This window comes from Chenopodium album, chromosome 4 (genome assembly GCF_948465745.1).
Source record: "Chenopodium album chromosome 4, dcCheAlbu1.1, whole genome shotgun sequence".
Classification (NCBI taxonomy): Eukaryota; Viridiplantae; Streptophyta; class Magnoliopsida; order Caryophyllales; family Amaranthaceae; genus Chenopodium; species Chenopodium album.
Window position 1 is genome coordinate 75,691,366 of NC_137837.1, and position 11,120 is coordinate 75,702,485.

The 11,120-nt window shown below is 31.2% G+C and overlaps 1 protein-coding gene across 1 annotated transcript; it reads right to left on the reverse strand.

Moving 5' to 3' along the window:
- Nucleotides 1-5,059: 5,059 nt before the first annotated feature.
- LOC145627306 (anaphase-promoting complex subunit 10) lies at nt 5,060-8,382 on the reverse strand. Its single transcript, XM_081679698.1, has 7 exons — nt 8,143-8,382; nt 7,829-8,017; nt 7,674-7,734; nt 7,470-7,562; nt 7,309-7,379; nt 5,642-5,746; nt 5,060-5,548 (listed from the first exon to the last, which is right to left on the reverse strand). Exons 2-7 carry the CDS (start codon nt 8,005-8,007, stop codon nt 5,479-5,481), a joined length of 579 nt encoding a protein of 192 aa, XP_081535824.1. The 5' UTR covers nt 8,008-8,017; nt 8,143-8,382; the 3' UTR covers nt 5,060-5,478.
- Between the last annotated feature and the right edge of the window lie 2,738 nt (nt 8,383-11,120).

Sequence of the window (11,120 nt, forward strand, 5' to 3'; positions counted from 1 at the left end):
TATTATTATTATTACTACTAGTTTTGTGCCCGTGCGATGCCCGGGTTGTTTATGAAGTCGATTTAAATCTATCCAACGTGGCGCGACACTCAAATTTTATTTTATTGAAATTAAAACTCTAAATTAATAATTTTATCCTAAAATTCTATCCAAATTTGATTCAAAATAGAATTCTAAACTAACTTTTTTTATCTTATGAAGTGTATTTAAATCTATCCAACGTGGCTCGACACTTGGCGAAAAGTTAGAATGCCAAGTGTCGCTGCCTCGTGACTTGGCTAAAAGTTTAGCTTTATATATTAGTTTCTAGTACGTACCCCGGGCGATGCCCCGAGTTCCCTCCGCAATATATATCTTTATGTTTTAAAAATCCTTACATTAATTCGCTACTTATAAAGACGGGTTAAAGTTGTGTTAAAAGTATTTAAAAGTTATAATTATTTATCTTATGCGTGTCACACCAATTCATATTTGTTTTTTACATGACGTGACACTTGACGAAAAAATCAAAATGCCAAGTTTTATTTTGGTTGATTAAAGTGTATCATAAATAAGTCCTGTTTTGTACAACTTTATAAATTTGATGATATAAATTTAATTTAACATATTTATAAGATATATTTTTAAAGTTACAATCTACTTATTCATATGGAAAATTAGAAGTCCTATCAGAAATAAAACTATAAATAACTTTTTTGTCAGAAATAAAACTCTAAATAACTTTTTTATCTTAAAAAAAATCTATCTTAAATTCTCTTATCTAGCGTTAGAGGTGTCATACTAAATCTTATATGTCGCCTATGTGGCGCGACACTTGGCGTTACACTTGGCGAAAAGTTAAAGCGCCAAGTGTCGCTGTCTCGTGGCCTGGCTAAAAGTTTAGCTTTATATATTAGTTATATGATATGATATGATATGATTATTATTACTAGATGTAAGCTCGTGCGATGCACGGTTTTTAAATATTTCATTTTGTACATTTTTTTTTTTGTAATTTCTTAATATTTTTTGTTTTTATTTTCTATTCTATTATTTTAACATTAATTTAAGGTAAAATATTTTGTTAAGTTTTAAATTATTCTTATTCAAATTTTACGTATATAGAACTTGAATATATAAATTGAAATAAATATTATCTCATTCATCGGATTGTTAGATAAAATCATTAAATCAAAATATATTTTTTAATTTCTAATTATTTGTTAAAATAATATAAATCCTAATGTAAAAGATAATTTTTGTTTTTTTTTCATAATTTAAATATTAAATTACTATTTTTTTGTTTTCAATTCTCAAATTTCATTTGTTAATTATTTCTTAAATGGCGACTGAAAATTAAAATTCTAAATTAATTATAAATCTAAATTTTCATTGGTCGAAATATTACTTTTGCTTATGTGGCGTGCGATGCACGAATTTTTATATACATTTTGTATATAAATATTTTTTTGGTGATCTCTTAATTTTTTTCTTGCATTATAAGTTTTAAAATTTTGTATGAAAGTATCATATCATCAGATATTTACATAAAACCATTAACATCAAATGATAATTTATATTTTTTAAATATCAAAATATAATTTTTAGTTTTTTAAATAATATAAATCCTAATATCTAAAGATAATTTTTAGTTTTGTAACAAATAAAAATGATAAAATTTAGTGTTCTTAAATAATTAAAATCCTAATAAATTACTATTCGTCGTTTTTACCTATGTGGCAAAAATTTAAAATTTCATTCGTCACTTTTGTTTAGGTGGCGAGTGATTTTTTTAATTCTGAAATAAAATAGAAATCTAATTTTTAATTGGTCGAAAATATACCTTTTCTTATGTGGCGCTCCAAATGCTCTCCAAAAATGCCTACTTTATTTATATATAGTTTTGTGCCCGTGCGATGCCCGGATTGTTTATTAAATTTAAAGATATATTTTAATCTATATGTCAAATTTTAAAACATATCATTGATACAAAATTAGTTAGGAATTGACGTGTTTTTGTGACGATTTAAACTTGTAGACATGTAATGACAAGTAATAATAATATTGGTGAATTTTTTTTTTTTTTTGACCTTGTCTGAAATGACTCATGACCCGACCTGATTGACAGGTCTACACACAATAATAAAATTATATTAGATTGTGAAGTATATTATTTTAATTGATTAGAATATATTATAAACCATGGATGTGGTACATTTTGAACTAATTCCTTTGCTCCAAAAAAATATTATGATAAAAAAAATAAATTTATATGATAATTTATGACAGTAATAATCTATTTTTTTTAATAAAATTATAATTCAATTTGTACATATGAAATATTGGTACTTTATCAAAAATAAAACTCTAAATTAACAATTTTATCCTAAAATTCTATCCAAATTTGATTGAAAATAAAATTCTAAACTATCTTTTTTATCCTACAAATTGAATTCTATATAATTCTATCCTATGTGGCACGACACTTGGCGAAAAGTTGGAACGCTAAGTGTCGCTATCTCGTCGCCTGGCTAAAAGTTTAGCTTTATATTTTCTATCCAAATTTGATTGAAAATAAATTTCTAAACTACCTTTTTTATCCTACAAATTGAATTCTATATAATTCTATCCTACGTGGCACGACACTTGGCGAAAAGTTGGAACGCCAAGTGTCGCTGTCTCGTCGCCTGGCTAAAAGTTTAGCTTTATATATTAGTTAGTTATATGATATGATATGATATGATATTAGATTATTATTATTATTATTATTATTATTATTATTATTATTATTATTATTATTATTATTATTATTATTATTATTATTATTATTATTATTATTGTTGTTGTTGTTGTTATTATTATTATTATTATTATTATTGATAATTATGGATGATTATTGCTTATTGGTTGATAAATTACAAAAATTAGTCAGATTATAATTTGTGAATAGTATAAAAGTCAAATGATGTCAACTAAAAATATGGATAGTCAAAATATTTTAATTTGACCCAATGAATAATAAATGAGTAAAATAATAAAGAACAAAGGTAATATTTTAATTCTAATTTTTTTTAGATGCAAAATTACTTTGGTTGTAAAGTGTAAAATGGCTAAAATAAAGCACATACTCTTCTTAGTTGAGGGTGCATTAGAAAAGTGCAAAATTCTTTCTTTAAAAATATAGCCTTTATTTTCAATATTCTCACGTTTTTTTTTTTTTAGAAAGTAAGGAAGTTTAAATTTTCCATATTTGTGATTGATTAGGCTCCCATACGAAGTTGATCTATGAATGTATGAGTGGCATAACTCAGAAATTTTGTAATGTCTATTATCCAAGAAAGTTTAAATCATTTAAATTTTAAAAATAATGCAACAATGTTCGTCATTTTTCCAAAAAAGAAAAGTATATAATACAAGATTTTTTTTTTTTTTTTTTTTTTTTTTTGTTTTTTTTTTGTTTGTTTTGTGTGTGTATAGCGAGATGATTATGAATTTATGACACTTCATTCTTGTGTGTATTCTATTTAGAGATAGATTGATATTTTCAAGGGGGAGGGGGATCATTTCCAGCTACAACAAAATAAATTAAAAGTACACCAAACCATAAATAACAAATGTTCAATGCTCAATGCTCCCAACTATAGACTTGTTGAAATATATTTTCAAAATGTAAACACAACCAAAGATTAACAATTAATAATACCGTGTTTTATATATAGAATATAACCAACTAATTCTACCTAATCATAACTAATAATAACATACTAACAACAATTTCAAAGTTAATTTATAGACCATTTAAAAGTTGTTTAAGTTAACCTATATAATCTAGTTTTCTATATCTTCTCATATTCCATCCTAATAATATAAGTTTATCTTTCTTCTTCTTATATCTTGTCTTCAACTCAAGCCTAAAAAACACCCCTGCAAAGGGGTGTTTAAATTTTGTGAAGACAAGAATATAAGAATGGGAATGAGGGGGGTGAGTGTGATTATCTTTATGATTATGATAATTTTATCACAACCAAGTAATGCTAAAGAAGGTCCTCCAGAGGTAACTTTACCGATGCCGCCGCTACCTCCGGTTCCACCTTGCCCGGATGCGTGCATGGAGGTATGCATGAGAGTGCACCAAGCAACAAAGGCAATATGCAAGGAAAGTTGTAAACCTTTGTGTAAGCAACTTCAAACCCTAATCAGTGTTAGGAATAAAGGACCACCCCCACCGCCACCCAAGCCACCCAAGAAAGGTTGATTATTATTTTTTTGTATGTGTCGGGCGTATAAACTATTTCATATTTTTGAGCTAAAACGTGCTATGTATTTAATATTTTTGAGCTAAAACGTGCTATGTATTTAATCATGTATTTTGTTGATCAAAAGCAATACAAACGCCCTGAGTTGTGGTATTTTTTAGAATGTAGTTACAAATTGCAATATGAGTTCATGACAAACGTACATTCAATAAGTTTATTTTAAAGAATAATTTCATGTTGAGAAGTTTTTCGTTCATTAATAGAAAATGCACTACATATTGAAATTTTGCAAAATTTCCTCCTAGAATGTAAGAATCAGTTGCCAAAACTATTCAAGAAAAGATTATTTTACATAATTTTTTGCTTGCTCCATTTTTCTTTTTCTTTTTTTTTTTTTTTTTTTTGTTTTTTGAAACCTGCTCCATATTTCATTGAAGTGTAAAGAAAAACAAGTACAAGTAAATTAAATTAGAAAAAAGGTAGATGAAAATGAATTAGTAGTAGTGAAAATAGAAGGATTAGGAACCATTTTGACAAATTGTAAAAGTACAAAAATGTCATTGACGACAAGAAAACTACCTAAACCATCAAAATTTTGATAATTCAAGGGTCCCAATTGGCTTTCAATTCTAATTTTGACAAGTAAATTACCATATTCCAACTTACAACCAAGCACAAATTAGAGGACCACATATACAAGTAGAACATTTCTAGACTTATTCCCCTAATTAGATTTGGGATGTCATCAGTTTACAATTAATCATAACTTTAGTAATGCTTCCAAGTTCCAATAGTGGTTTACCAAGGTAAAATGGAAGAAAATGTGCAAAACTGAACAAATGTAGACATTGCCCGAAACAAACCATATCAGCTGGAAGCCAAATTAGCATCCTCAACTTATCATTTAGGAGTACAAACAACTAAACAAGGTATACCTATCTATAGTTAAGCATTATGGGAAAAAGCATACAGGCTGGCAGGCTGCGATTCAGCGGTTAATAGGTTATACAAATTCATTAGGCAATGCCATATGAATCAAACCAATGCTTAGTTAATTCCTACATTACAGGCAGAGTGCTTGGTATACTTCGATAGCAAGGTTTGCAAGGCAGCCAATCAGCGGTTACAGCTTCATCCCTTGGTTACCAATACAGGAAAAAATAAGATCGCCTCAGAGAAACAATAAAACTACGTATACAGGCATACAGCAGTGCCGTAATGCAGAAACAAGATCTCACTATCCTCATCTGACAGTGGAGTATGTCAAAAACTCAGCAGAGGTGAACTGAAATGGCTGACGAGGAACAGGATTCCTGTTACAATTTATAGCCGAAAATGATAATTTAGACAGAGGAAAAGGCGACATCTGAAGCAAGAATTGAAAAACCAATCAGGCAAAAACATACGGTCTAGGTCCATAAACTTTTATCTGGCGCACATGGGTATCCCTTCCATTAAGGTGATTTGACAAAACAGCAATTTGCAGCATGAAAGTATTAACAAATGTTTCCCTGTAAATATGCAAAACACTTGTCAGATATTGGCTCAAGAAACAGGTGTTATAAAGTCTTAAATACATCTTTTTGAGATCATTTAATATAAACTAACACGAAGTTATTCAATAGTATGATCCAATTTCCAATTCTGAAGTAAATCTCATAGCTAAAAAGCACCACCTAATCAATTAGGATAAAAGCATACAATGAGATATAGGATACAAAAGTAGCAGTAAATCTGAAGAGATATATAAGAAAACATGGCTCCAGGATTTCAACGAGTCCAAACCTCAAGCCTAAATCTACTGTTGGATCAAAAACATGAACTGTACAAGCATGTTGACTCCCAGATGATGACTAGGAAAGGATCGAGTCAGAGCAAAAGCTAGCTACCAAGATAATGACATGAAGATCGATACAGCAGGTTGAAGACACAGAATATATAAACCTACTATACACCATTACACAAGGAAAGGTCAGAACATAAAGAGAGTTGGTTTTGATGCAACAACAACTAAGCCTCAGTCTCAAGATTGAGATGTAAAGGGATTTTCTATTGTCAGTCTAAAGAAAAGGAGGGTATTCACATATGAAATGAAACTTTGAAGGTCAATTGCATAAACCTGTCTTATATGGGGAAAATCCAGAATCAAATGCCCAAAGAATAAAATAAGCTTTTAGAATGAAATGCACGGCATTGTGGGTCATGCACAATTGCACACGACACAACCAGTAAACGTCGAATAACTGGCTACATCAGAAGCAAAAGCAGTATGAAGACCGTATATGATATTGAGATTATTGACTCAGGAAGTGATAGTCGAGGAGGGTGTCTAGCCAGTAATAACTCTGCAGCTATGCATAACATATAATCTATGATACACCGAAAAGATCTGAGAAGAATAAAAGAGGAGCAAAAATATCACAGAAACTAGTGATGGCTGATATTTAATGATGTTGAGTGCTATACTAAACATACATATACCCAGATTAACACTTATAGTTATATTCATAGATAAGATTGATATTTCCATGATGTTGAATGCTATACTAATATGAAAATGCAGAGATAAGAACCTTACTGCCCTAAACCTCCACACACATTCAATCCCCGGAGGAAGAAGCACCCTATTGTGCATCCTCTCATGCTCCAAAAAGTCGGAAGATTCATTCATCAGCCAGATATGAATAGAATTCTAAATAATTTATCCCTCAGAAATCATTGGACTATAATAACTTATAGGCTCATCAGCTACCTTGTCTGGCTATGACTACAGAAGCGCCTGTAACAAAGCTTAAAATCGCTCATCTCTATCCATTTCTGACTCCCAAGCTATGGATACTAATGAGAAATCTCAGCAGGACATATTTCACAATGTAACATTACAAGTTTAATGCTTCAACCATGTTTTAGAAAAAGGTATCCGAAATTAGAAAAATAAAAAACAGCAAGCATTGGATTTAAAGCCACTAGATTCACAAGAATGTAAGCGGCTAAAGTGTTTTTAGTTCACAGATGACTACTATGTAAGCTACCAAGCCAAAATCAGACAACAAATTTAGTCGAAATGTCTCACCGTGCATCATTTCCAGATAATGAGATGTACACCCAACCAGATGGCTTAACTAACTCCACAGCTTTTATTTCCTACATAATGTAAATTTTCTGATAAACCCAACAATACAATAATTTGAACATGGAACAATCACATTCAAATGTTTGATGTTGTAAAACTACCTTCATGTTATGAAACCCATCACCAGCACGAATCGATATCTTACTAGGTGTGTAACTCTCGTCGAGCTTAAAATCGACATACAGCACAATAAGCTGAAACCAAAGCAATATTAGACAACATTAATTAACCATACCACAAAAACCAAACAAATTACGACAGCAAACAAATGAAAAACCAAAATCAAATTGGCAAAACCCTATTACTTGCAATTTTACTTTCTTCTGAAATTGAATGTTAATCATATGAGGTTGTGCTCCATCAGACCTACAAAAGGAACATAAATTTCATATAAAACTTTATAATTACATAATTGAAAACCCTAATTGAAGATTAAAGGGAAAAAAGAAGTGTTCTTAACTGCCAATACGTTTCGAAATTATCATCTCGGAGACATTGAACACCATTACCAGGTTTACAAGAACTGACACTCCAAGCTGCATTCTTCGTCATCTCGCGCAGATCACCATCGACAACCAAATCCTTGCTACCTCCGACAAGCTTTCCTTCATCTTCTCCTTCAGATGATTCTGTTGCCATTTTGGAAGTTCTGGAATTTTCCAGAAAAGGGAATTGATTATGTAATTCAACAATCAAATTAAGAAAAGAGGGAATGAAAATGTAATCAAATTAAAGAGTGTTGATTTGGATTAATTGAAATTAACCCAGAATTACCCAAAAATTCTGGAATTTGTAAGAAATTCGCAACCCTATAAATCGATAACAATTGAAATGAAAAAGATTAGAAAGAGTGAAAAAGGTGAGAATTCCTAATTGAAATTTGAATCCGCAGATAGTTTGGAAGCCCGCGACTTTTAGCCTGTACACTCAGTTGTCCACCCCTTGTCAAGAGTGGGGAAATTTGAAAACTAGTTACAAATACAAGGCTGTTAGCTGTTGGCCCTGCTTGGTAATTAGCAGTTAGCCGTTGATATAGCTATTGTATACTTGTATTAACTAGTTTGGTGCTACGCGCGCGATGCGCGCGCACCGCGTTGCTAATAAAAATTAACAAGCGAATAAGGTAGCACTATATAAATATACGTTGATAATCAAATTGCTTTAAATCGATAAAAGTGTCATTTGTAACCAATTTTATCATATGTTCAAATAAAAATAAGGAAAATTTGATAATTACCACCAACTATTGTTGCCAAAATTGAAAATACCACCTCAAGTTTTTTTTTTAAAATTTTACCACCTAGTTTTTTTCCAAAAGTTTTCGAATTCCCACCTTATGTGCGACATGACGTCATCATGGGCCCACACTTTCGTTTTCCCTCGATTTCCTTCTTTCTTCCCACGATTTCCTTCCAATTTCATCTTTCAATTTGATTTCAAATACAAAAATTTCGCAAATTAGGTTATAATTGCTACAATCTAACCTACAACGAACTGAATTGACTAGTTTAATTAGGATTTGGGTAATCAATTTGGGGGTTTTTGCTCAATTCAAAAAATTAGGGTTTATGAATTGATAATTGGACAATTCAACATGTAATTGGGGGAAAACATAATTTAAACAAGTAATTGGCGCATGTTTAAATTATGTTTTTCCCCAGTTACATGTTTATGAATTGATTAATTGGACAAGTGGCTGCATAATTTTTTGGGATGTAATTAGGGTTTATGAATTGATTAATTGGACGTTGATTACCCCCTGTAGACACCCATTTGTGTCTCCCCAAAAACCAAACCCGGTGATGAGTATCTTTCACGTCGAATCATAATCGAATGAAACGAAAGTGTGGAAAGGTCTAGTGTTGCGGAAAGTTTTATTTCTTTTCTTTTCTCTTCTCCCTGTTTTTGAAAACTTTATTTTTAAGAAAACAGCCAATCCAGTTTGGTTGGTCCATAATATGGGTCCAATAGTGGTGTAGTTGGATGGGGCTTGCAAAGACCTTTCCAACGATATATTATAAGCCCAATTCCGATGAATATTGAGGAATTTATGGCCAATTTACTAAACTGGGCCCGGTTTGAGTTTTAAGTACGGCCCAATGATCTAGGGGAGGGCCTAATATGATTTATCTTTCCTAATGTAATTAGGAATGGTTTTGGTCTTCTAGAACATTCTAGAAGGTCTTATCATTCTTAATTCAATTAGGATTCTTCAGAGTTTTAATTAGATCAAATAGCATTTTCGACCGAAATTATATTATTTTATCTTCCAGTACGGTAAAATTATCAGATTTTCGAAAACGCGTTAAAATCCGGTTTGGCGTCCAACCCCAGGCCTTGGCGCCTGGAATCAAGATTAGCGCCAGACGCCAGAATTGGCGCCTGGCGCTAGCCACAGTTCCTGGCGCCAATGAGCCAGGTCTGGCGCCAAGGTGGATTTGTGGTCTTCATACTCTGTTTTGATAAATTATCTTTTTTGGATGTTTTTCTCTATAAATATCGTATCAAAAACTCCGTTTTCATTCACGAATTCTCCTTATTCTTAAGTCTTCATCAACTATCTTCATCATCTACATCTATCATTCACCAATTCTCTCTATTCTTAAGTCTTCATCAACTCTCAATCATTCATCAAATTCTTTGAATTCATTCATCTCTTCATTCATTCTTTCTTTTCTAAACTTTGGTTTTCATACAAAATTCCGCATTCATTAGATCTAGAAACACCTAGCCATATTCGAAGTTGCCTTCGCCCTAGACGTGAAAGGTTTTAATTTCTGAGGGTTTGGTCCTAAATCTCTCTTTAAATTATTTAATTTAATTGTTTTGATTATTATTTTCCTTGAAGTTACTAACGTGTGTATTTTGTTATTAGAAAGAGGTACGAGGCATCCAAGTAAGTACTTTATTGATTTATTGATTTTATGATGTAGATATCATGTTTACATTGTTATTATGATTCCTAGTATCATGTCTAGGGTATTTTTAAATATGATTGCTATGATGCCTTTTATTTTCTTCCTAATATTAATTCATGTTAGTATCATGTTAGGGTTAAAGATTTGATTTTTAATGCTTAGTGACATGCTAGGGTTTGTTATTAATCTTGTTAGTATCATGCCTAGGATCTTGCTATGCTTTAATATGATTATGATTATGATTATTATTATTATTAATGATGTTGATTATTTATTATGTTGCTTGATACATATTATTTTATATTGTTATTGCTTGATCACCTTTTATGCATGTTTAAAGGGAATTGGTACTTGCAATCACGCTTAATAAGATAATTAATAATCTTGTTAGGTTAATTGTGATTATAATTCAAGTGATCGCCAATAATAGTTTGTTTGTGCATTAAATTCAACCAACATAGATTAAACAGGTTTAGGGTTAATCTATTGATTGTATGTTAATCAGAAAGCGCACATGAATACGAGCAGAATAAAATAGAGGCCTATTATTAGGGCAGGTTCAATCTCTTTTAGGTTGGATTTGTACCATCATCCCCGAACCCTTATTTGGTTCATGACCTTATGGAGTTGACGATCTCTTGGATCGTTAAGGGGTGTAACCTTCACCTCGTGAACGGTTTACAAGTTCCTTAAAAACTTGTTGGCGACTCTTTTGCTCTATCTTCTTCCCTTTTGGACGCCACCGTACTTTAGTGTATGATCACAGTGGGGTTCAAGCTAGTGGGATTTTAAAGGCTTGAAACTATTCCCTACAGTTTTTGGCGACTCCGCTGG

Excerpts from the sequence above, each read along its gene's own strand:
- LOC145627306 (XM_081679698.1), bottom strand. The coding sequence starts at position 8,007 with ATGGCAACAGAATCATCTGAAGGAGAAGATGAAGGAAAGCTTGTCGGA. Across the intron at positions 7,380-7,469 it reads ATGGGTTTCATAACATGAAG|GAAATAAAAGCTGTGGAGTT; the intron begins GTAGTTTTACAA and ends TACATTATGTAG. Across the intron at positions 5,747-7,308 it reads TTATCTGGAAATGATGCACG|GGAAACATTTGTTAATACTT; the intron begins GTGAGACATTTC and ends GCATATTTACAG.